Source organism: Vulpes vulpes, chromosome 10 (assembly GCF_048418805.1).
Source record: "Vulpes vulpes isolate BD-2025 chromosome 10, VulVul3, whole genome shotgun sequence".
Taxonomy (NCBI): Eukaryota; Metazoa; Chordata; class Mammalia; order Carnivora; family Canidae; genus Vulpes; species Vulpes vulpes.
In genome coordinates, this window is record NC_132789.1 from 44112536 (window position 1) to 44140503 (window position 27968).

Below are 27968 nucleotides of genomic sequence, written 5' to 3' on the forward strand. Positions count from 1 at the left end.
ACTCTACCTATCAGGCAAAACACATTACGCCACAAGATTTTATAAAATTCTACCAAATCTTAAAAGAGCTGACAATTTTAATACTATTTAAAAACTGTTGTACATTTTAGAAAATGAAAACTTCTAAAAACTTTATGAGATATACAATTAATACCAAAACTTGAAAAAGATTACACAAAAATTATAGATCTGATGATCAAACTTACTTTACATTGATTAAAAAAATAAAATATTAGCAAACAGAATACAATATCACATTAAAAGAATCCAGAAACACAAATTTGGTTCAGTGTTTGTTAAAAAGACAAAATTCAACACCCATTCTTGAATAAAAGTATTTAATAAAACAGGAATTAACAGATGCTACTATACATACATGTATCTTACTTAATGTAGAAACCTTGGAAGCATTCCTTTCCATGGTAAGGAATAAAGAGGATGCCAACTAACTACTACTGCTTAACACTGTCTACTTAGTCAATATAATCTGAATAAAAAAAATCAGAAGGAAGAGGTAAACCTATCACTATCTGTAGATGAAATGATTATAACTTACTTAGAAATGATAAGAAAGTTACTTGAATAGCTAAACAAAAATGAATTTAATGAGGCAGAGAGAAAAAAGTATACAGAAGTGAAAGGCCTAGGTGGCTCAGTTGGTTAAGTGTCTGCCTTTGGCTCGGGTTGTGATCCTGGGGTCCCAGGATCAAGTCCCACATTGGGCTCCCTATAGGGAGCCTGCTTCTCCCTCTGCCTCTGCCCTCCTCTGTCTGTCTCTCATGAATAAATAAAATCTTTAAAAAGGGGGAAAAAATGTGACAGCCCTTCATTTATATAAGCAATAACCAGTTAGAATCTATAAATCCATTTAACAGCCAAAAAAAAAAAAAAAAAAAAAAAAGGAGGGAGGAAATATGTGCAAGATACATGCAACTTCTATGTGAGGAAAACTTTAAAACACTCCTGAAGGAAACAAACATAACCTTGCACTAATAGAAAGGTACAGTGTTATCTTGGACAGAAAGACTCAGTATCTTAAAGATGCCAATTTGTCTTAATTTATAAATGTAGCAAGATTTCAATAAAAGTAACAGTCCATCCTCCCACACCCACTGGTGTTTCTACAGGCTTACATGAAAGAATAAATAAGAATAGCATGAAAAACCTGAAGAGAAAAATGAGACTAGCCCTAGAAGAAGATATTGCAAGTCATAAAAGAAACGATTACTATATTTGTTTGTGTATATAAATTTACCATCCCCCCATCAATAAAAACATAAATTTCCACATGGCAAATAACAAGCCCGTACCAAAGGTTAAAAGACATATAATCAGGGATAAATGTCTTTCAAAACACAAGGGGCTAATCTCCTTAATTTAGAAAGCTCTCAGTAAATGAGAAAACCAAAAATCCAACAGAATAAAAAGGGCAAAAGACATAAACAACTAATTGAAAAAAAAAAAATAAGGTGACCCTTATACATGTGAAAAGATGGCCAAATGCAAAACAGAAGTACATAAGGAAATGATTTCTTGCAAACCCAATTAATAGAATCTAGAGTTTGACACTTCTAGTGGCAAAGGCACAACTAAACAGCTAGTTTCATTCACTGATGCACAACATTTAGAACTTTACAGAAGGCAATCTGCCAATGATCAGAATTATAAATATATTTGCCTTTGACCCATTAATCTTCCCACCTGAAATCTATCCTAAAGGTACATCTACATATATATAGGAAATGGTGTTATGAAATGGCAAACAAAACAGCCGTAGTATACATCGAAAGAAGACTTGTGAGATATAGCTCCTCAAGGGCATATCTCCACAACGGTAGAAGCAACTGAAAATAATGCAGAAACTATGTAGTGATCTGAAAAGATCAAGGGATCCTTGAAGGAAAGGCCAATTCCAGGTATAGGGTAGGAAATGTAAGATGAGCCTGAAATATCCTGCTGTGCCAGAAAGCAAAAAAGCTATCAAAGGCTAATAAACTGTTAATAGGACATTGTGATGTCCCATATAAGAATTCCATCTAATTCAAAAGGAGTAATAGAATCAGAAAAAATACCACGTGGTAATCACCAGTGAAATAAGTGATTTGGGCAACAATGATTATTGAATAGAATATTAGTAACTGAAAGGTTGATTGGGAAATTTACAATGGAGAGATCAGGCCTATTGATCTCTGAATCTAACAATCAATGGTAGTATCACTAAAATTGGAACCACTAGATACTGTGTGCCTCCTAATATGATACAATATGAAGCATATATAACGTATTCTGAACCAGGACTGAATCAAACTTCTGAATCAAACTTCTAGGGCCAATTTTCATTTTCAGGAAATATATGTATTTTGAGGAAATACAGAGGAACAAGGTAATGACACCACAAGAACAAAGACAAATGTGGATTTTTGGATATTCTTTAGGACAAGTGACGGAGTTTCTCTAAAAATGTCAATGAAGTTAAAACAAAAAAAGAAAAAACAAAACAAGAGGAAGGAAATAGGACTACTAAATTTAAAAAAGCATATCAGTCAAACATGTTACATGGATCTTGTTTGGATCCTGATTAGAACAACCAACTAATAATAAAATGAGATATTTGAGACAATTAAGGAAATCTGATTATGGACAGGGTATTAAAGGCTACAAATAAATGAATATTTAAAATTTTTTACATATGATAATGGCATTATGATTGTAAGAAAACACCCTTTTTCTGAGGTAAAGTAGTGGAGACAAAATAACTTACTATCTGGGATTTGATTTAAAAATACTCTAATAGAGAAGTAAATGTAGAAAGTTTAAGGAAAGGTGGAAAGCTCTTGACAGTTTGCAGACAGGTGGCATTTTATCACACTATTCTCCCTATTTCTACATATGCTCAAAAATACTCATGAGCTAAAAATGCTTATAGCACCACTGTAAGCATCAGCTGTAGGTATAACACCTGGGGTCACCAGGACCAACAGACTTTTCCTTTAAAACATGTATTTCATAATGAAATACTGACTTAAGAGTGAAGAGGATAAAAGTGAGATTGTTCAGGTAATAATGTCAAGGCTTTTATATATGCTTCAATGTGCATACTTCATGCTCAGTAGCATTCCAGGACAACCTCTGTGTGAAGGGTCTCTAAAAGAAATTAATAAAAGTACAAAGGTTTTTCAACTTTGGCTTAATATATGTCCCAATTACTTCAAGATACTAGTACATGTAATTGCATATAGAACTGCACACATACATACACATACGCACAGATGCATGTGTGCAATAGAGAAATCAAGTACCCAATACAGAATATGCTTTTAGTTCCCTTACCATCAATATTAAGCATCATTTTCCACATGGCAGGTCGAACAGATTGATGGAATCCAAACCATACTTCCCTGCCCCCTCCCAGGGGGTGGTCATATCCTTCTGGAGCTGAGAAAAAGGAACGCCCCACAGGTGTATATCTACAAAAATTAAAATGTCATATTCAGTCCTTTCCATCCCATATAGGTATTTAAATTTGCAGAATAGGAGAGTCTAAGGCACATAAACTTCATTTATCATAATGATGCTTGTCATTAGGAATATATGAAAATAAATATATTCCAAATTTGTGAAAGCAAAAATAGCCATTTTAAATGAAAAACAAAACCAAAACAAAACCCCTTAGCATCCTTTACTGAAATTCTCTATTCCTAAAACTACTGTTAGTTTGGGTGAGAATAAATTTTATTTGAAATACTTTCTTAGAAACAGATGAAAAGAAAAAAAAAAAAGAAACAGATGAAAAGAAAAATCAGTTCTAACCTTAGGAAACGCTAAAGAGTGAATAAATATCAATCGAAAGGTTATTTCCATAAACGTGTTACCCAAACATATTTTTCTTTAAAAAGACACATTGATCCTATATATCCAAGCACACAAATATAAACATACACTTGTGGTAGTATAGCAATTTCAATACAAATTGATACTATTGTATAAACAATGATATTACCTTTAAAATAAGGGGACTTAACTAAATAGGTCAGTTATTCAAGGTTTATAGCTCCTAAGATAAAGGGTTAGACATTTTTCTGAAAGGTATCCATTAGAATAGCTAACGTAATGATGTATGTTTTCAAAAACCAGAATTTATTTAACTTACTTCTTCTGTCAATGAACTTGTATGCATGCTATTCTTTAAATGAAGTAACCAAAATATACATATGGTTATTCAAAAAGGGCCTGCACAACTTATTCTTGGGAGGAAAGCCTTCACACTGAAAATCTAAAAAGGAAAAAAAAAGCCAGAAGCACCCACTTCATGGAGGGCAGATGTCGTAGCACCACATCAACAGCATGGACAGGATTAGTGCTGATTGGCTTGTCTAATTCCAGTGGCTCAGGCAAGGTCCGTCCTGTCAGTACTTCATGTAGTAGGTGCCAACTCACCCGAGAGACAAATTTAATTGATACCTTGAACGGTCGATCTTTTCCACCTTCCCCAGGTAAAGTAACATCTAAATCTACCTGTTGATGGGAAAACAGTCTGTTGATAAGTTGAAAAGGATAATGTACAATTATTTTTAAGTTACCAAGGTATTTAAGAAAAAAGAGAGCAAATATAAAAAACCAACCTCAATGTTAAATCAATAGATAATCTCCAAGCTATACTGTTAAGCAAAAAAAAAGCAAAGTACAGAAGATTACAAATAGTATGCCATCCTTGTGTGAGAAAAGAGAATGGGAAAATATTCATATATCTTACTTTTGCAATAAGAAACACAAGAAGTATGACCAGAAACAAAGAAACTGGTTACTGAATTTCAAATGATGGGAAGAAACAGACTGGAAGAAATAAAGGAGGAATAACAATTATGAGTATATTTTTCAGTATAGTTTTGATTCCTGGAACCATGTTTAAAAAAAGCTTTTCTTAAAAATAAAGTTTTATCAGTTAAAAAATTAAAAATAAAATCAAGATCAAGTGTAAAACTTAAAATATAAACAAAATCAAGTGAAACCAAATGTATTTCAAATGTATAACCTAACATAATGAAAGAAGGGGAAAAAAAGAAAACATTAACGCAAAGAACTCTTGAACACAGTATACTGAGTATATTCTCAATTGGGCATGTGGAGAAGGGGCAGGTGGGAAAGAACCACATACAAAATAAAACCTTAACTCTCATGAGTAAGTTTGTTTTCTGTAGTGGTATGGTGTAGCAATTCAGAAATGATTTTTTAAAAAATATTTTATTTTTTTATTCATGACAGACATAGAGAGAGGCAGAGACACAGGCAGAGAGCGAGAAGCAGGCATCATGCAGGGAGCCTGACGTGGGACTCGATCCCGGGTCTCCAGGATTCTGCCCTGGGCTGAAGGCGGCGCTAAACTGCTGAGCCACCCAGGCTGCCCCAGAAATGATTTTATAAATGTATGGTACGACTAAACAAATGAGTAAAAGTGATGTTTTGAGGCTCAAAAAAGAAGGAAGATACAAATATGCAAAGTGGAGAGTAAAGGAAGGATAGATTTTGCTCTGGGGGGTAGACTGAAAATCAGTTTGAACTCATGATTTCCACTATAAATTGTATATTGTACATTGAGTAATACTTGTGTAGACTACTTTTGGTAGGTTCACTATATGACATGTAATATTTATTATATATTGTCTTATTTATTTATATATTTTTATTTCCTATCTCTGTCCATTTTAGAAACGCCTATATCCCAGCAGCAATGAATATATTCAGTATTCAGATTTTGGTTTCTAAGTTGCATCCCCCAACTAAAAGAAATTATTACTCCTGTGAGAAAGGGTCAGCTGCATGGTTGCAGCAGGGAAAACATAAAATAAGCCTGGATAATCTTGTGCCAGAAAGTAAGGAAGTACTAAAAAAAAAAAAAATAAATAAAAATGGGTGTAACGTAAAAAAGAAATAGGAACCAGCTTAAAGAGGCTCCCAATGGCCAAATCTGGGACAACTGGGGCAGTGAAATAAATAAGAATAAATAAATTAGGAAGAAGAAAATGCTCTTCCTTATAATCAGTACCAACTAATAAATGTAGAAGGAATAAGAGAATTAGAAAATCACCATTACTATATAGTAATAATCCTCCCAAGCAAGAATCATCAATTACTTAAAAATCTAATAAGAAACAGGATCTCTTTTCTTCTTTTTCTTTTTTAAAGATTTTATTTATTCATGAGAGAAACAGAGAGGCAGAGACATATGCAGAGAGAGAAATAGGCTCGCTCCTGCCTGATGTGGGACACGATCCCAGGATCTTGGGATCACAACCTGAGCCACCCAAGTGCCCCGAGAAACAGGATCCTTAAAGTATTTCTCATATCAGGGCACCTGGGTGGCTCAGCTGGTTGAATATCCAACTCTTGATTTCAGCTCAAGTCATGATCTCAGGGTAATGAGATCAAGCCCAGCATCAGGTTCCCTGCCCAGAGGGGAATCTGCTTGAGATTCTCTCTTTCCCTCTGCTCCTCCCTACTGCTTGCACTCTCTAAAATAAACAAATTAAAAAAAAAATCATTAAAAAAGTATTTCCCATATCAAACTTAAAGACTTCTTAGGGGAGCCTAGGTGGCTCAGTAGGTTAAGCTTAAGCTCAACTCAGGTCTTGATCTTGTCAGGGTCAGGAAATCCACCGTGTGGAGCCTACTCAAAAAACAACCCAAACAAAACCAAAAATACTTCTATGCACCAGAGGACAGAATCCACAAAGTGAAAAGGCAACCTACAAAATGTGAGAAAATATTTGCAAATCATCTAACTGGTAAGGATATATAAAGAATCCCTAAAATGCAATAACAACAAAAACTAATCCCAATTTTAAATAATGGGCAAAAAAAAAAAGAGCAAAAGACAAAAATGTACAAAAATGTACAAGAGTCATGAAAAGGTGCTCAATTCACTAATCATTAAAGAAATGCAAATCAAAACCACAGTGAGATATAATCTCACACCCACTTGGATAGCTACTATCAAAAAACCCCAGAAAACAAGTATTGGCAACGGTGTGAAAAATTTGGAACCCTTGTGCATTGCTGGTGGGAATGTAAAAAATGGTGCAGCCACCGTGGAAAATAGTACAGTAACTTCTCAAAATATTAAAAATAAAATTACCACTTATATACAAAAGAACTGAAAGGAAGAATTGGAACAGATATTTGTACGCCCATGTTCATAGCAGTATTATTTGTAATAGCCAAAAGGTGTTCATCAACAGATGTATGGATAAATGAAATGTGGTATATACACATTGGAATATCATTCAGCTTTAAAAGGAAGGAAATTCTGATACGTTCAACAACGTGGATGAATTTTGTTTTTTAAGATTTATTTATTTATTCATGAGAGACACGGACTGAGAGAGAAGCAGACATAAGCAGAGGGAGAAGCAGGCTCCTTGCAGGGAACCCAATGCAGGACTCGATCCCGGATTCCGGGAACATGACCTGAGCCAAAGGCAGGCACCCAACCGCGGAGCCACCCAGGCTGCCCAACATGGATGAATCTTGAGGACATAATGATAAGTGAAATAAGTCAGTCACAAAAACACAAATATTTTATGATTCCACTTAGATGAGGCACTGAAAGTAGTCAAAGTTATTGAGACAGAAATTAGAATGGTGGCTGCCAGGGGCTGAGGGGAAGGAGAATGGGGCCTCAAGTGCTTCATGGGTACAGTTTCAGATTTATAAGATAAAAAGAGGCATGGAGATAAATAGTAGTTGCAAATGTACTTCTTGCCATTAAATGTACATTAAATGGCTCAGATGGTCAATTTTATGTTATATGTATTTTATCACAATTAAAATCTCTCCACAAGAGTAAAGAGAAAAATTTGACAGGAGAAACCTGGCAGATACCAGCTTAAACAAGTGATCAAACTTAATATCACCATTAATGGAGCAAATATGTATTAATGTCCCCTGATATGATCCACTGATAAGAATACTTGTGTAATTATTCCTGCCAAATATGCTTAATCAGAACCTAATCAAGAGGAAATACCAGACAAACCCAGATTGAGGGACGTTCTACAAAACAACTTGACTGTAAACCTCTACCATGTTAATACTATGAAAAGAAAATAAAAAGGCTGGAAAAATCTCGTTCTATATAAGTATCTATTAAGTATGTATGTGTGTGTATATACACACACACACATAAAGTATCTATAAAGACAGCAAAAAAGAGATTGATAAGACAAATGTGGCAAAAGGTAAGGACACTGGTGAATCTGGGTAAAAGGTCTACTACATGAGTTCTTTGATTCTTACAATTTTTCAGTATGTTTAAAATTATTTGAAGGGGTGTGTGGGTGGCTCAGTTGGTTGAGCGTCAAACTCTTGGTTTCAGCCTGAGTCATGATCTCAAGATTGTGAGATCAAGTCCTGCGTCAGGTTCCAAGCTAGGTGTGGGGCGGGCTTGAGATTCCCTCTCTTTCCCTATGCCCTCCTCCAATTCTCTCTTCGAAAATAATTAAATAAATAAAAATTAAAAATAAAGGGAGATACTGTAAAAGAATACCTTTCCAATAAAGGAATGCATCTTACCCCAGTAGTTGCCACAGGAAGTGGATTGGCTGTGTAAAGGCTTCTTTTTCCATCATAAACTGGTCTACGGTCCCCAAATATAGTCACTTTAAAATGCTGAACCATTGAGTCAACCACCTCCCTACAAAAGGGAAAAAATATATCCACATAATCCTCTGCATGATGAAATACAAAATACAAAATACAGTAATTCTTGTACTATTTAAAGCTGCCAAAATTCTAAAAGACAATCATACATAATAAAGATACTGATTTCAGGACCATATCTTAGGATACCAGAAAGACTGACTTCTGGCAAGAGATATGAATTTCACAAAAGACAGAAAAGAATGAATCCAGTGAATTACTTAATCATTCTAGACTTCAGTAAACCTGCAAAATATTAACCTTAAAAAAAAAAAATGATCCCAAGTCCCTTTTACCATCTCTGCACACTACTCGATACATAACACTTCTCTATCGAAGAATTTGATGCTCTTCACTCTGTACTCAAATACCACCTAGTGTATATATCTATTAGAACAGCTACTCCACTGTATTATAATCAGAGTACACATCACTTCTACTAGACTGTGAAGTTCTTGAGAGCAATAAACATACCTTTACCCCTCCTCAATCCTTTTCAACCTCCTTCTCCATACTTACATTATCTAATCAGTAAGAACATTCGGAAACCTGTTTTCACCCAGCAAATATTTTTATGTGATATGTACTTACATTGAAAGATATTTAAATTTAAGACTTTTATATTTAAAAATTAGCCTACATTGAGAATAAAACAAAATATCCACAAATCAACATTTATTTTTGTACACACATTACTTGTAAAAGCAGTGGAAAGATATCTCAATGGTGGTTACCTCTGGAGAGAGAGGTGAAGAATGATTTTTGTGTCTAAATAATCTAAATATATTATGATAAGAGTATCCTTACATATTATTGGTATAATACACAATACATTTAAAGGAATGGGAAAAAGATTAAATTCTAACCTATGGGTAGTTGAGAAAAGGGGGAAAAAGGCTTTCTCTGGTACAAAATAATCGAGCTAACTTGATACCTAGAGCAATTTTCTACAAGCTCAAAATTTCTATTTTTCCCCTTCTTCAATTTTACTTTGCTGAAACTAAACCAAGATCAAGCCTCTACCACAGTAAATTTTACAAAAAAGATTTGATTCACTGATGTGTTTTTACATACAAGACAAATTTCAGATTTTTTTTTTTTTTTTTTTTTTTTTTGTCACTTAAGGTATTCTTCTGCAGCCACTGTCAAGTCCAGTTTCTTAGGTGAAACTTTACAGATCTAATTTGTCAGAATGTTTTAACTATTTTGTCATTTTTTCTCAACAGTAAATTGGTGTGACTTTAAGCTTACCAAATCCTCGCAAGCCAATCAAATCACTCTAAGGATTAAAATGGTGGAAGAGATTAAAATAGCTGTGCCAAAGACAATTTAGGGATAAAAAATGTTCTGTTTCAATGTCTACCACAGTATATTCTTCATGAATGTTCTAACAGCGGACAATCTACCTCAATAAACTGCTAGAACCTCCAACGGAATCAAAAGCTGAATTCATCATATCTCCCCCCATGTTATCTGGTTATCCTATTCATTGCTCCTCTTTATTGGGAACTTCATCTCTCCAGATTCAAATCTGGCTCATCTCTTCACCCAATTAGTTGCGGACCTCATCTCTTTGCAGTATTTCTCACATCAGTACTTTACTTTTCATTCCCAATTACCACCATCCTAAACTACAACCTCATGTTCCAGTAGCTGGATTATTTTAAGTCTCCTGTTTTTTATGCCTTTAATCTTTTCTTCTCCAACCCAACTTACATATCACTGTCAAATGTAGTCCCCAAACCCCACTTTTATGTTCCAGATACAAAAGGTTAATCATACTCCTCAAATCATGGCTTATTAGCATTAATCATCTGTACGAGACCTCTCTTCTTTCCTTCCACCTCCATTTCCTAAGCTTTTTTCCTCTTCCCAATAAGTTATTTCTTCTAATGTGTTTGATGAACATCCTTCTGTTTGTTTATATTCCCATCTTTATCCTCTGGCACTAGGTTTTAAAAATGTATCATTTTTGGTTTGGTACACTTAGTTCATTGTTTCTGATGCAAAGTACTCCGTATGTTGTCTATCACCCAACAATGCAGACTTTAACTACCAACCACTAAAAACAATGTTGCAATGCAGTATCTCTTACCATACCCTTTTATGGACTTGTGTGAGAGAATTTATCTCTGGTTATATACCCAGGAACAAAATTGTTATGTCCACGTGAATTTAAACAACTAAATGATGAAGAACTGCCAAACTGCTCCCCAGAGTGGCTGTCTAATCTACATTCCTGGAGATTCCTATTTCCCTATATACCAGACAAGATTTGGCATTATTCAGCTCTGCTTTCTAATTTTTGCTAGCGTAGCAGGTAAAATTAAAAGGTTATTTTAATTGAGATTTCTTCTATTACTAATGAATTTGAACATTCCTTCATGTGTCTGTTTCTTTTCTTTGCTCATTTTTCTATTGGGGTCCCAGTCTTCTTGTTGAATTGAAGGAGTTTCTCTGATAGTCTGATAGTCCAGATATTAATTCATTAACAGGTTTAGTTATTGCAAATATCTTTTAAAATTTTTATTTATTTATGATAGTCACAGAGAGAGAGAGAGAGAGAGAGAGAGAGGCAGAGACATAGGCAGAGGGAGAAGCAGGCTCCATGCACCGGGAACCTGATGTGGGATTCGATCCCGGGTCTCCAGGATCGCGCCCTGGGCCAAAGGCAAGCGCCAAACCACTGCGCCACCCAGGGATCCCCAGTTATTGCAAATATCTTCTTTCAAATGTTATCTGCCTGTTAATATCTATCTATTTGTTGAAATAATATACATATAACAATATCTATATATTTGTTGAACTGAAATCCTTAATATTATATCATAAAATGAATCACTTTTTACATTATGGGTTTCATGCTTTTGATGTTTTAAGAAATACTTTTTTTTTTTTTTTTTTTTTTATGATAGTCACAGAGAGAGAGAGAGAGGCAGAGACACAGGCAGAGGGAGAAGCAGGCTCCATGCACCGGGACCCCGACGTGGGACTCGATCCCGGGTCTCCAGGATCGCGCCCTGGGCCAAAGGCAGGCGCTAAACCGCTGCGCCACCCAGGGATCCCAAGAAACACTTTCCTAATACTAAATCACAAAGTGTTTTATTAACTATAGTTTTATCTATATATAGTTACATATATAGTGTTTATATCTATCCATCTATCATTACCTATATATATATATATTACTTTGGCCATTAATTCATTTGAGGTCCTTATTTATAAACAGTGTTATATAGGGACTCTATTTTATTTTTCTCCATATAGTAAGCCAGTGGTCCCACACCATCTACTAACCAATTTAAAATACCATTTTTTGGGATCCTTGGGTGGCTCAGCAGTTTAGCGCCTGCCTTTGGCCCAGGGTGTGATCCTGGGGTCCTGGGATTGAGTCCCGTGTAAGGCTCCCTGCATGGAGCCTGCTTCTCCCTCTGCCTGTGTCTCTGCCTCTCTCTCCCTCTCTGTGTCTCTCATGAATAAATAAATACAATCTTTAAAAAAATAAAAATAAAAATAAAATAAAATGCCATTTTTTGGGGGTGCCTGGGAGGGTCAGTTGGTTAAGCGTCTGACTCGTGATCTCAGCCCAGGTCTCGATCTCACAGTCATAAATTTGGGCCCTGTGTTAGGCTCCACTCTGGGCTGGAGCCTACAATAGATAGATAGATAGATAGATAGATAGATAGATAGATAGATAGATAGATAAAATACCCTTTTTATCGTAATAAGTTCTCAATATATAAATGGATCTGGCTCTCTCTTGAGTTCTCTATATTGTCTCAGTGGTCTGTATTTAAAAAGTATCAATTACTAAAGTGTTTTATTATATTATAACATGGGGCAAGGCAAGTTCCTTTTCTTTTTCTAAGTTAACTAGGAGATTTATGGAAACTTTTAATCAGAATAAACTTCTAAAGTGGCCCCCCTATCAATACCATGAACAAAAGAAGTATGTCTAGTGCCCTGGGTCACCTTGGTGGCTCAGTGGGCTATGGGTCTGCCTTTAGTTCAGGTCATGATCCCAGGGTCCTGAGATGGAGCCCTCATTGGGCTCCCTGCTTAGAGAGCCTGCTTCTTCTCCCTCTGCCTGCTGCTCCCTCTGCTTATGCTCTGTCAGATAAATAAATAAAATCTTAAGATATATATATATCTATATCTTATATATATGTAGGATACATAATAAAATAGACAAAATAAAATATCTGTCAAGAAATCCTCCAATTTTTTTTTTAAGATTTTATTTATTTATTCATGAGAGACACAGAGAGAGTGGCAGAGACACAGGCAGAGGCAGAAGCAGACTCCCTGCAGGGAGCCTGATGTGGGACTCAATCCTGGACCCGGGGATCATCCAGGGGTCCCAAGAAATCCTCAAATTATAAGTACTTGGGAGACATTGCTAGTATGCTAAAAACAAATGAGCATGCTAAAAGTTACTGAGACACTAAAACAATGAACTCAATGAAGATGATAAATAGGGGTAATTTTAAGAGCTAAAGATTTGCTTAAAAATCTCAACTGCAAAAAGAACAGATTAGAGGATGTGAACTTACAATGTAAGGGGCTTTAGGTGACTCTAAGTCCAGAATGAGCAGATGGTGGGATGTAGCTTCCTCCAAATTAAAGAAATTAGGTTGTACATATTTAAGTGCCCACTATAAAGCATGTAACCACCCTATCACATATTATAGTGGTGATTTCACATTCTGAGGTACTCTGCTCAATTTGGAAAAATTTAAGACCATAAAAAAATGAAACATAACCAGAAGATGGTAATCTTGATAGAAATTCATGCAACATGAGTAAAAATAAATCAAACTAAAGAACCGTAGGTCTGGAATAGGAAAGACTCAAAGGGATTACAAAAGCCTTTGGTCCTTTGACTATTCTGATGGACTGTCATGCGATAAACTAAGAAGAAAATCTATCTTTGTACGAAAGGATAGAACTCACAAATAATTGGGAAGATATAAGGAGCTAGACTTTGGAACAAAAATTTCCCACATTTCCTAATCACCAAAATTATTCACAAGTAGATCACACTATCTTATAAAGTACCTGACTTCATCCCTGCTATAACTGCTCAAGGAGCAGTTATGTCACAAAAGATACCAATTAGAAGATTCCAACCAGAAGACTGAAATGAATAATCTCTGCAACCCCCTTTAACAGTAAAATTTAATTAGGAGAATTTAATTAGGAGAATATCACACAATGAAACACTGCAGATTTTTACCATGGGATCAGATATAAAAATTTCTTTATGAATAATTACACTAAACATTGATTTGAACTCAAGCTCTCAGAGCCTTAAGAGAATGGTATTAGAATTCTATATACACTGGGCAATTCTAACATTAAACCATGTTTAAATTCATAACTGCTAAAACATATGTTTCAAAGGGAACCCACTTTTCTAAGGACCATCAATTATTATCATCTCTCTTTAATCTCTCATTAACATGATGTGATCAACATATTTAGAAGGTTATTTTTTTTAAGATTTTATTTATTTATTAATGAGAGAGAGAGAGAGAGAGAGGCAGAGACAAAGACAGAGGGAGAAGCAGGCTCCATGCAGGGAGCCTGATGCGGGACTCAATCCCTGGACTGCAGGATCACGCCCTGAGCGGAAGGCAGGCGCTATACCGCTGAGCCACCCAGGCTGCCTGTATTTAGAGTTTTAATGAAAATTTCGTATTCAAGTTACAAAATGACAAATCAAGGAACTGCAAATTTTCACTTCTTATCTCAAAAGATACTGTGACAAAGGGTAATGTATTAGAATGTTCATCAGGCAGGCATGTGGAGCTAAAGAAAAAAACTACAATAGTAATTTATCTCATCATTTATTCTGCTATAGCAGCAAAGGTGCTCACTGTATTATAAAGAAAGTTTGAATTGGGAAACTGCCAATTTGAGAAACCTTTACATGTGCTAACATAAGCACTGGAGGAGAAATAAGTAGACATGAGTTTTTAGTCCCATTCTGCCACTAGGTTGTTATAAAAGTCACCTTGCCTCTCTGACTTTAGTTCCTTCATCAATAAAAATGGGATAACAGTCTCTAGCCTGTTACTGGGACCATTGGGATATTAGTGAAAGTACTCTTGGGGGGGAAAGCAAATATATATGATACTATTTTTATATAAAAATTTAGGCATAATTATCTCACAAATATACTTCAAGACTACACTGAAATACTGAAGTCTTCTAAACAACAAATATATCACAATGTATTAGTATCAAAGTAAATTAATACAAAGAATAAATCCTGGTAATTAACATAAACTATGAACTGAATTTCTATCATGTCACAGTTGTGGAACTATCTTTGTCTTATATGTAGCTGTCTTTTATCATAACAATGGGGGGAATCCTTTGATCTTTTGTTCAAATGTAGAAATTTTAGCACAACGTTTAAGTGTATATTTCAGTAAAATAATTGTAATTTTACCTTCTCTGGTAATATGCAAAATATTTTAACTTCTAAAGCAGCATTTTGGAAAGCAATTTGGGAAAGAAAATCTGAGCAAATGAGGATAAGAACTTCTAACCAATCTTTAGTGGCTTCCTTTAACTAATAACCTTAGTCTAGAAGGAAAGAATTCTTGCAGAATATAATAGGATGCATTTTTGTAGAACCTTGGGATAGAATTTAAAAATCCTTAAGAATATCTGGCGATTACTAGAAAAATGAACCTACCCAAGTACATTAGGTCTTACAAAGGGCTACAGCCTACCTTTCCCACTCTTACCTCAACCACCACTTCCTACATTCTGGTACCAAGTCTTTTGACTCCATCATGCTCTGGTGCACAGACTGTAAAGTAAAATTTAATATTGGTTTCAGTAAGTTCCACTTAACCACCTGACTCATGCAGCAGAAAAATGGTAGGAAAGAGAAATTTTAATGTAAAAAGGAGAAGAAATTGTTTTCATTAATTGTTCTATATGCTTATAGAGACCCACACCTTCATCTCATTTCTAGGTACCTCTCATCCTCTACTCCCAAAAGACAGAATGGGAAATATTATTCTAGTTGATACGAGAAGACATGAAATATTTTCCCCTGAAAGTGACTATTCATATTAGTTTAGTATTCATAGCTATAATAAATTAATCTATCACTATAGTATAGTCAGAAGGAAGACTGCTAAGGTGTAACAAGATGGTAAAGTCACCTAGAGGCTTGCTTATAAAACACAACTAAAACAGCTGGCAGTCTCTCCTTGTATCCTTCCAACCTTGAATTTATCTTCATAACTCTTCAATAAATAACAGAGAAGGTAGCCAATAAATACTTTTGCATCAAGATAAAGTTTAAAAGATACAGAGTAGAGAAAAAAGGGGTTATATTTTAGATCAAATTTTTCATATTTTATAATATGAAATCTGTAGTACACCAGAGCATTTTACTAAGAACTATCTTTATAGTCATTTCACATGTGTATGAAGCTTTCATAATCTTATGTCATCTTACTTGCTAATCCAGTGGAGTAAACATCTCTAGTATTCACAGGTAACTGACATTACTTTAGATCAAGAAATCATTTTTTAACCCAATCTGGCTTACACTAACAACTCTATTCTAGAACCCTTCTCCCTTAGGCCACACTGACTTCTTAAAAGACATGGTCTCCTAAGCTTTTATACCTCTAGCTTCTTGGCATTTGCCACTGTGATCAGTACTTGAAAGTCATGATCCTTTCTTTATCTTCTCTGAAATAACTTATACTTTATCATAGTTTGTCTACTTTTCCAATCTAAAGTTTACTGGCAAACCTGAAACAACAGTGTATCCCCAGAGATTCATTCTCAATCTTATCTTGACTCTGCTCACTTTCTCTAGCTTTTATTATCACATATAATTCTCTATCTTGACTTACTACCTGTGCTCTCAACACTTATTTCCAATAATCTATTGAGCCTCTCTACTTTGATGTTTCTTAAACAATTCAACCTCCAAATATCCGAAACAGAAAACAAAAAACTTTGGTCTTTTCACCATCTGTATTTCTGTTAAAGCCATGTCTATTGCACAGATTGGAACGATGAAGTCATTCTCTCTTCTTTTTCCCTCCATGTCTATATTATTCACTCTTCTTCTAAATATTTTATCTAAGCTCTCCCTTTATCCCCACTGCCACTGCTGTTAGTTAAGTCCTAGAAAACACTACTTCTAATCTAGAAAAGTAGGGGTCAGAGATGCTAGGGGGTATGCTAGAGTACGAGGGGAAAAAATATATTTAATTTTCATCTAATAATTAGAAATTAAGATTTACTAACACTTGTGAATATGGATTGACACTGGTATCTTTACTTAGCCCATGTCAGATGATCAGGTGTAACATATGGTACACCTGGAACCCTAAGAGAATGACAGGACTTCTGCAACATACAAGAGTTAACAGTGTACTGTAGCAACATTATGGTAGCAAACTACACTTATCTTGACGAATACAACATAATGTATAGAGTTGTCTTATCACTATGTTGTATACTTAAAACTGATACAACATTATATATCAACTACACTTCAATTAACAACAATCAACAGTGTAACTCATTTTCACCACGTTGCAACTTAGCTCAAGTGCCTGGCATATATTCAATCAGATTGTTGGTATCTGAAAATTTCAAATTATTAAATATATTTTTAAATAGTTTATTTCAAAATATTTTCCTGCCTTTTTCTATAGTTATATGTTAGAATAGTAGTATATTTCTATAAATTTAAAAACTCCAAATATGTGTGCATATACATTTATTTATTTATTTATTGTTCAGTCCACGGTCAAACATATTTTAATGGAGATGAATAATCAAAGATTTAAAGACCACTGATCTAGACTACTGCAAACAGCCTTCCCAATGTTCTCCAGACTCTGGTCTTTCTCTTTTCTTTTCTTAAAGATTTTATTTATTTATTCATGAGAGACACAGAGAGAGAGGCAGACACAGGCAGAGGGAGAAGCAGGTCCCATGCAGGGAGCCCGATGCAGGACTCAATCCCAGGACTCCAGGATCATGCCCTGGGCCGAAGGTAGGCACCCAACCGTTGAGCCACCCAGGCGTCCCTGGTCTTTCTCTTTTCTAATTTATTCACCACACTGCCATTAGTTATGCTTTTAAATACAGACGTTCCTCATTTGCCCTAAGCCTCCAATGGCTTTCCACTGTTTCTGAAATCACAAGCCTTAGCATGAATTTAAGACCCTTCATTGGGGTGGGGTGCCTGGGTGGCTCAGTCTATTGAATGTCCAACTCTTGATTTCAGCTAGGTTCATGAGATTGAGCCCTGCATCCAGCTCCCTCTCAGCAGAGACTCTGCTTGAGATATTCTCTCTCTCTCCAACCCCACCTCCCACCCCCCAGCTCTCTCTCTCAAATAAATAAGTAAATCTTGAAAGAAAGAAAGAAAGAAAGAAAGAAAGAAAGAAAGAAAGAAAGAAAGAAAAAAGAAAAGAAAAGAAAAGAAAGAAAAGAAAAGAAAAGAAAGAAAAAAACCCTCCATAACTTACTCCCTGGCTATTTTTCAGACTTGAGCTGCTCTATTTATACTGGCCTATTTCTGTTACATAAACATGTCATAATTTTGCTATGTCCACTCTATTTATTCTTCTATTCTACTATTTAGCTCAGACACCATGAAATCTAAACACATGGATAGATGTTAAGAATAAACCCCTGATTTTTAGGAATATTTTTATGTATAGAAGTATCTTTGAACTTCAAATATATTGTAGAAATATTAGTTAGAAGACTAATTACCACTAATTTATTTAGATGCTACTCAGAAGAGTTTTTGAAATCTAAAATAATCGTGTCAGCTTTCCTATCTTCCAAGTGATTAACTAACAAGGAAAATAAAACTTGCTCGTTAACTGACATATACTACACATGGCACAGTTTCCCTAAATAACTCAAAACTACACTTTGATTTTCATTAGCAATGTTTTCTGGGTTATGTTCTCTAAAGCATTTTAATCAGAAGTATACTCCTCTATAGGTATGACACCAAGAGGCCACTGGCAAAAAAAAAAAAAAAAAAAAAAAAAAATTAATTGTTCTTAATCAAAATAAAAAATGTGTAGGTCACCATCAAGAAAATAAAAGGCAACAGGCAGAGAGGAAGAACATTTTTGCACATCATTACATTTGATAAGGGACTTTTAAGTATACTAATAAAGAATTCCTGGAACTCAATAACAAAAAGACAAATCACCTGACTTAAAAATGGGCAAAGGACCTGAAGAGACATTTCTCCAAAGATATACAAACAGCCAATTAGTACATGAAAACATGCCCAACATCAACCATCAGGGAAATGCAAATCAAAATAACAATGAGATACTACTTAAAACTCCTAGGATGGCTCTAATAAGAGACAGATAACAAATGGTGGTAAGGATGTGGAGATGCTTGAATCATCACATACTGCTAGTAGGAATGTAAAATGATGCAGCCAGCGTGGAAGAGAGCATGGCAGTTTCACAAAAGTTAAAAACAGAGTTATCAAATCATTCCACTCTTAGTAATACACCCAAAAGAAATGAAAACACATGTCCACACAAAACCTGGTATGCAGATGTTCATAGCATTATTCATAACAGCCCCAAAGTGCAAACTCACATCAACCAACTGATAACTCGATAAAAATGTCCATACAAAATATTATTCAGTAATAAAAAGGAAGTACTGATACATGCTACAACATGGATGAACCTTGAAAACATGTGGAGTGAAAGCAGTCACTTCACACAAATGGCTAGGTATTACATGATTCCATTTATGTGAAATGCCCAGAAAGGGCAAAATCCAGAGACAGAAAGTAGATTAGTGGTTGGCAGGGTTATGGAGTGGGAGTGAGGAGGCAATGGTGAGTGACTACTAAGGAGTAATAGTTTTGTTTTGTTTTGTTTTTAGGATTTTATTTATTCATTTGAGAGAGAAAGCAAGCAAACAAGCAAGGGGGAGGGTCAGAGGAGGAAGCAAACTCCCCACTGGGCAGGGAGCCCAACACAGGGCTTGATCCCAGAATCCTGAGATCATGCCCTGGGCCAAAGGCAGTTGTTTAACCAATGGAGCCACCCAGGCACTCCTAGTGGGGTTTCTTTTTGGAAGGATGAAATGCTCTAAAATTTGATTGTACTGATGGCTGTACGTCATCTCTTTGAATATACTAAAACCCGCTGAACTGTACACTTTAAATGAGTGAATTGCATAGTATGTGAATTTCTTTCTTTTTTTTATTTTTATTATTTATTTATTTATTTATTTATTTTTAGTATGTGAATTTCATAAGTGAAATTATTTTTAAAAAGTATGTCCCTCTCTTGGCATATTACCTATTTACAACACTATGCCAATGACATTCCTGGTAACAGCAGAAAGGGAGTTGCTTCCAACACTCTAAACTGAGATTTCCATTTAAAAGTCAAAGTGGAGGGGATCCCTGGTGGCTCAGCGGTTTGGCACCTGCCTTTGGCCCAGGGCGTGATCCTGGAGATCCGGGATCGAGTCCCGCATCGGGCTCCCTGCATGGAGCCTGCTTCTCCCTCTGCCTGTGTATCTGCTTCTCCTTCCATGTCTCTCATGAATAAATAAAAAGTCAAAATGGAATCAATATAATTTATTTTTTCCTTCTAAAATTCAATCATCAGGGATCCTGGGTGGTGCAGCGGTTTGGCGCCTGCCTTTGACCCAGGGCGCGATCCTGGAGACCCGGGATCGAATCCCACGTCAGGCTCCCGGTGCATGGAGCCTGCTTCTCCCTCTGCCTATGTCTCTGCCTCTCTCTCTCTCTCTGTGTGACTATCATAAATAAATAAAAATTAAAAAAAAACTTTAAAATTCAATCATCAGTATTACATGACAACTGTATGCAATATGCACAAATATTTTGCACTCTATCACAAATCATGATAGTAACAATAATCACAACAATACGACTATAAGATGTTTCATTTATAAAAGAAAACTGAACCAAAAAAATTCAGCCACAATCTCATACTATTTCATGATTCCTTCAAATCTTTATTCTTGTTTAAAATAGATCTTGCAGTTATAATCATGATTTTATACAATTTTTCCCAAGTATCTATGATACTACTTAATGATTTTGAGTAAGTACCTAACAACCTTCTTAAGGTTTATCCTCATACATACTAGCAGTTGGATAAAACAGCACAAATCTTTAAGTTATGGAATTTATACTCTAGGTCATAATAGTTCTAAAAATATTTGGATTTTAGTTATTGAAATCATTCACTTGTTTAAAAAAAAACAACAACCAGAAACATTCAAAATTTGCTTAACAAACATGCTCTCTTACCAAATGATCATTTTCAATCAAAATCTTATTGGCAAAAAAACAATACGCATCCATATCCTAAAGGGGTGAGGAAAGGACAAAACAAGCAACAGACAGAAAATCCGAAGTAGAGAAGTTGACTCACAAAATGACTCACAAGCATTTCCTGGGTATTTTGTCCAAGAAAACTCCTCTGACTAAAGTGGAAACTTGTTTGGCTACAACCCCTCAGTCTACTATTATGATTAATGCCATGGTGCCAAATATTTGAGCATGTGGCATATGGACAAGAAAAACCTCCTACGTGTTGATTTAAATACTGGGGCATTTTAGCCCATAACTGTTTAGCTAATATGGAACAGGAATTGTCAAGTTCTAGCTAGTTTCTTCTAACTTCTTGAGCTCTAGCCATTGAAGTGTAGGAACTGAACCAATTCAGAAGCCCAGCAACAATTTTAACTAGTTATGCAATAATATTGCAAAAAGTGAAGATAAAAGCTAGCCTTTTGAAGGAATAAAGGGAGCAAGTTTTGCAGATGTTGACATAAAATCAAGTCCATATTATTAACCAAGTAGAAAACTGATTTATGTCATTTTAAGATTCTCAAAGAAATCCTATAGCTCCTGTGAAAACTCAAAAGATACAGAATAAAAATTTCCACATGGAAACATCTAAATTACAGATCCTTTACTTCTACTGGCAAACAATGTAACAAAACAAAGCAACCTGAAGACAAAATATAATAAGGGAAGTCAACAGGATCATAAATTAAAAACCAGAATATATACAACAATTTATTACATATGTTTTGCTCCCAAACTTAAGTAACACATTGAGCATCTACATGTGAAATGTTATACTAATTAATTTTTTCTTTCTTTTTCTTTTTTATATTAGGTTCCACACCCAACATAGGGCTTAAACACATAACCCCAAGATCAAGAGTTGGATGCTTTACCACCTAAGCCAGCCAAACACCCCAATTTCATACATACTTTCATAATACACAAATAACTCCCTTACCCCTATCAAAAATAAGTTAGATAGGAGAAGGAACAAATCTTTTTTTTTTTTTTGAGAAGGAACAAATCTAATAAATAATTTGGTTCCTTTTTACCTAATATTACTGCCTCTGTTATTAGTCCCTTAGAACTCTTCTGAAAAACAAAAAGACCCTCAGCTGACATCCCTGTAAACCCCAAGCCTCCATCTCCCATTAGTCTGCAATTTCAACACATTTTGTCTTTAAAGCAGTTTTATTTTCCTACATTTTCATCATACAATTCTCCTACTTAATAAATAGCCTACAATAATCCTTTAGTATATACTGCTAAAATTAGGGGCGATTCTTTTGAGCAAAGCAAGGGCAAAAGGCAGTAGGTAAGGAATTCATGTCAGAAATATCTGCCTTAGGGGTGTCTCAGTGGCTCAGTTAAGCATCTGACTCAGTCAGTCAGTTAAGCATCTGACTCTTGGTTCTAGTTCAGGTCATGATCTCAGGGTCATGAGATCAAGCCCCACGTCATGCTCCACTCTGAGCGCAGAGTCTGCTAGAGATTTTTTTCTCTCCCTCCACTCATGCTCTTTAATAAATGAAATCTTCAAAAAAAAAAAAAAAAAAGAAAGAAAGAAATATCTGCCTTAGGCATCCTATCAAATGCCCCCCCCCCCGCCTTTTTAAAGTAGGCTCCACATGGAGCCCAACGTGGAACTTGAACTCATGATCTTGAGATTGAGACCTGAGTTGATAACAAGAGTTGGATGCTTAAATGACTGAGCCACCCAGGTGCCTCAATAAATGCCTTTTTAAAATGTAAACATCATACAGAAGGATCAGGGCGTGCCTGGGTAGCTCAGTCAGTTAAATGTCTGCCTTTGGCTCAGCTCATGATCCTAGGGTCCTGGGATAGAGCCCTACATCAGGCTCCCCACTTAGCTGGGAGCCTGCTTCTCCTTCTCCCTCTGCCACTCTCCCTGCTTATGTGCTCACTCACTCTCTCAAAATTTTAAAATCTAAAAAAATAAAAAACCCAGAAGAGTCAGGATTATCCTTCACATTTACAAATTTTAAGAACAAAATTTGAAACACCCCAATTTTGAGAAACAAGAAAAAGTGAATCTGAAAGTACAGCATGAAGATAGGTCCCCATACAGGGATGATGGCTAGCAGTAACACAGCCAAGAGAGAGGAATGAGTGCAAGACGATGACTAGACTACAGACTGTAGGAGAGAAGCATAGGGCACTGAAAATCTGTCTAGGCATACATAGCTCTTTATAATGTCCAGTTCTCTTTCTGTCCTCTACCATCATGCCCATTTCATTTTACTTTTATAAGCCTTTCATTTACTCTACTGAGTATTATGCCAATCATCAAGCTAATAACAGGGCTACAAAGGTAACAAAAAAGGTAACATCTTTCATGAAGATGTTATACTGGGAGAAGAAGGAAGCAACAAGTAACCATAATACACTAAAAACACTGTAACAGGAATATACATCAAATACTGTAGGGTCACAGAAGAATGAATTACCTCTGACTACAGAGTTAAAAAAAAAGACATTTTGGGGGTGCCTGGGTGGCTCAGCTGGTTTAGTATCTGTCTTCAGCTCAGGTCATGATCCCAGGGTGTTGGGATCAAGCTCTGCTTCAGGCTCCCTGCTCAACGGGGAGCCTACCTCTCCCTCTGCCCCTGCTTATGCTCTCTCACTTGCTGTCTCTCTCAAATAATTTTTTTTAAAAGGTATGCCTTGAGGGATCCCTGGGTGGCGCAGCGGTTTGGTGCCTGCCTTTGGCCCAGGGCGTGATCCTGGAGACCCGGGATCGAATCCCACGTCGGGCTCCCGGTGCATGGAGCCTGCTTCTCCCTCTACCTATGTCTCTGCCTCTCTCTCTCTCTCTCTCTCTCTCTCTCTCTCTCTGTATGACTCTCATAAATAAATAATAAAAAAATTAAAAAAAAAAAAAAAAAAAAAAAAAAAGGTATGCCTTGAAAAATAACAGAAGTTTGCCAGATAGACAAGGGCAGAGAAGGCATTCTAGGTAAGAGCTGCAGAGTATGGAAAAGGCTATAGATTAGAGCCAAATTATGAAGGGAATGCTAAATTTGGGATGTCATTCTGTAGGGCACTGAAGCTAAATAAATTTTATAGTAGGGGCGTGATCTCAGTATGAATTCTGTACTTCACATTAATCATAACATTCATATGGTGGTTTATTTTTTTTTACATGCTATCGCAAAGTGTCTTAGTGCTCATTCACTTTGCATTTGTGTCTTATCTAAATTAAGAATTTCTTAAAAGTAAGAACCACCTACATCTTAAATGAAGACTCTTAATAATATTTATTGAATAGGAAAAGGCTGGGGTATTTGATAGTACAAACCAAAATGCTAAGTTGAACATCACTGTTTTCTTTTTTTCTTAAAGATTTATTTATTTATTTATTCATGATGGGGGGGGGGGGGGGGCAGAGACACAGGAGGAGGGAGAAGCAGGCTCCACGCTGGGAGCCTGATGCGGGACTCGATCCCAGGACCCCAGGATCGTGCCCTGGGTCAAAGGCAGGCGTTAAACCGCTGAGCCACCCAGGGATCCAGAACATCACTGTTTTCTAAATGTTTTTTGTCCATTCAATGTTTTGTCTTTGTTCTTTAAAATTTCTTTCATGGTGTACATCATGTCATAAATTCCTTTTATATTCCCTTATTTACCCAAATCACAATTACACACACACACACACACACACACACACACACACACACACACACACATTATTTGGGGGAGGTGAGAGAAGCAGCTTACTGAAAGCAGATTGATAAAATCTTTATATACATATGTACTTGGTTCCTATATGAGAATGAGAAAAGTTAGAAATTAAGGATCAGAACAAAATGCATGAAACATGAAACCTCTAGCTCTACCCACTACTGCTACCATCTCATCATAAGTAAGGTGGGAGTGGAGAGGGGAGGAAAAATGAAAGCACTGCTATATTACCTGATAGCAATGGAACAGATGCTTAGTCTGATTTCAAGAGCATATAAAAAGGACTTAAATCTCTCTTATCAGAGAAAACATGTGACCTCATGATATAATGAGAAGACTGTAGATTTTTCCCAACATCATGTACAATTTCAAAACAAATTATCACCTGTTTCTGGTCAAACTGTTAAACATTAGGACTGTTATTAAATATGAAAAATAAACATAATTACTAAAGCAAATAGCAAAATAATTTCCATGATTCTTACCTGTTCACTCTCCTAGGACACTTGTCTGGTTTAATATCTACCTCATAGAGGTAGACATCAATCTTTGGGATTTCAACTTGAAAACAGTTAGCCAGCAATTTAATGGGTTTGCCCATGGTGCCATAGCCAGGTCTTCTGGGCACCATGAGTAGGGGCTGGGCCCCAACGGGTCCTGCCAGGAAGAGGGAAAAAAAGTAACACTGTTATAAGCTGTGTTTGATAATCTTGCCAATCAGCGTATATTAGAATTTTAAGTATAGCTGATAATGGTTGAAGCCTAGTGATGAAACACGACATTTCTAATGCTTCAACTTTTTTCTCCCTAACTCACTCTCCTCATTTAAATAGATACACAAAAAACAATTGGTTATTTCTGGAAAGTTGTTTTAGAAGGGGTAGAAAATAGGGAGAGCAATCATATAAACCCAGATGAGCATGAGCAAGCACAAACCAGACCTAAACAGTGTGAGATCAAACAACAATATAAATTTAATTTTTTAAAGATTTATTTATTCTAGAGAGAAAGTATGTGTGTGTGGGGGGGCACTGAGAGAGGGAGTGAGAATCTTTTTTTTTTTTTTAAAGATTTTATTTATTTATTCATGAGACATAGAGAGACCCAGGCAGAGGGAGAAGCAGGCTCCATGCAGGGAGCCCGACGCGGGACTTGATCTCGGGTCTCCAGGATCACACCCTGGGCTGAAGGCAGCGCTAAACCGCTGAGCCACCTGGGCTGCCCGGGAGTGAGAATCTATCTATCTATCTATCTATCTATCTATCTATCTATCTTTCTTTCTTTCTTTCTTTCTTTCTTTCTTTCTTTCTTTCTTTCTCTTCTTCTTTCTCTATCTATCATCTATCTATCTATCTATCTATCTATCTATCTATCTATCTATCTATCTATCTATTTATTTATGATAGTCACACAGAGAGGGGGGGGGCAGAGACACAGGCAGAGAAAGAAGCAGAGAGAGAAGCAGGCTCCATGCACGGGGAGCCCGATATGGGATTCGATCCCGGGTCTCCAGGATCGCGCCCTGGGCCAAAGGCAGGCGCCAAACCGCTGCGCCACCCAGGGATCCCCAGGAGTGAGAATCTTAAGCTGACTCCAGGCTGAGCACAGAGCCCCACGTGAGGCTGATCCCATGACTTGTGCTTGTGCAGAAACTAAGAACTGGATGCTTTGGGGCACCTAGGTAGCTCAGTTGGTTAGGCCTCTGAGTCTTGATTTCAGTTCAGGTCATGATCTCAGAGTTGTGAGACTGAGCCAGCCCTGTGCCAGGCTCCACGCTCAGCATAGTGTCTACTTGTCCTTCTCCTTCTGCTCCTCCTCCCATCTGTATACTCTCTCTAATAAATAAATAAATATCTTTAAAAAAAAAAGTTGGACACTTAACTGAATGCCCACCCAGGCGCTCCGATAACATAAATTTAAAGTACAATATAAGGATAACAACAAATGAAAAATATAAAATAATAAAAGGATCAATAAGAAAACAAAGTACAAATTCAATATTTTGAAAATTACTTGAAAAGATAAATAAAATTGACAAACGCCAGGTGGATGGGTGCCTGGATAGTTCAGTCAACCTCCAACTCTTGATTTCAGTTCAGGTCATATCTCAGGGTCGTGGGATCCAGCGTGTAGGACTACACACTCAGCAGGGGGTCTGTTTGAGATTTTCTTCCTCTCCCTCTGGCACTCCCCTTTCCCCCCACCTTGAGTGTGTGCGTGCCCTCTCTCTCTCGCAAATAAATCTTTTAAAAAAAAATAAAAGAGGAGAAAAAATCATATAAGTGGAAAAAATGCTATCATTACAGATACTGAAGGTACAACATTATGTCAATCCGGTGAAACAGAAAAGTTACTAGAGCAATACACCTTACTGACACACAAAAGTATATATAATTTGAAAAGTCCTTTGTTGGTAATAATATAAAATGGAAAACGATATTGTGGTTCCTCAAAACATTAAAAATAGAATTACTATATGATCCAGGAGTTCTACTGCAGGATACACATCCAAAAGAATTCAAAGCAGAATGTTGAAATAACTGCACACCTTTGCTCATAGCACCATCATTCACAACAGCCAAAAAATGGAAACAGCCTAAGTGTCCACTGATGGATACATGGATAAAGAAAATGCAGTAATACATATAATAGAACACGAGCCTTATAAAGGAAGGAAATTCTGACACATCCTAAAACACAGATGAACCCTGTAGAGTACGTTACATGAAATAAACCAGTCACCAAAGGACACTGTATGATTCCCCTTATTAATACCTTTAGTAATCAAACTCAGAAAAAGTACAAGGGTGGTTGCCAGGGGTTGGAGAAAAGGGAGAATGGGGAAGTGCTGCTTAGTGGATGGAGCTGCAATTTTTTAAGATGAAGAAAGTTCCGGAGATTAGTTGTACACAATGTGAATGTACTTAAATACTATTGAACCGTACGCCAAAAAACTGTTAAGATGGTAAATTTAACCTTATGTGTACTTTATCACAGTTAAAAAAACAAACAAACACCTTAAGTGATATATAGCATTAAGATTTTAAAGCCCAGGGCAGCCCTGTGGGGACGCCTCTCACTCCTGAGAGCTCTCTCTATATCTCTGCTTAATAAACCTCCATTGCTTTGCTTAAAAAAGGGTGGGGGGGGGGGGCAGCCTGGGTGGCTCAGTGGTTTAGCGCCACCTTAT

General features: G+C 36.3%; 1 protein-coding gene across 2 annotated transcripts in view; it reads right to left on the reverse strand.

The window, feature by feature from the left end:
• LOC112914683 (argonaute RISC catalytic component 3) overlaps positions 1 to 27968 on the reverse strand; it is a 110844-nt gene that overhangs the window by 59535 nt on the left and 23341 nt on the right. Inside the window, exons 2-6 of one of the 2 annotated variants that reach the window (XM_072723851.1) lie at positions 25264 to 25435; positions 15453 to 15517; positions 8569 to 8689; positions 4307 to 4515; positions 3331 to 3467 (exon numbers count right to left, since the gene is read on the reverse strand). In XM_072723851.1, the coding sequence (XP_072579952.1) occupies positions 3331 to 3467; positions 4307 to 4515; positions 8569 to 8689; positions 15453 to 15502 (517 nt within the window). In that variant the 5' untranslated portion in view covers positions 15503 to 15517; positions 25264 to 25435. The remainder of the gene's footprint in view (positions 1 to 3330; positions 3468 to 4306; positions 4516 to 8568; positions 8690 to 15452; positions 15518 to 25263; positions 25436 to 27968) is intronic. The other variant, XM_072723850.1, reaches the window with a different exon arrangement.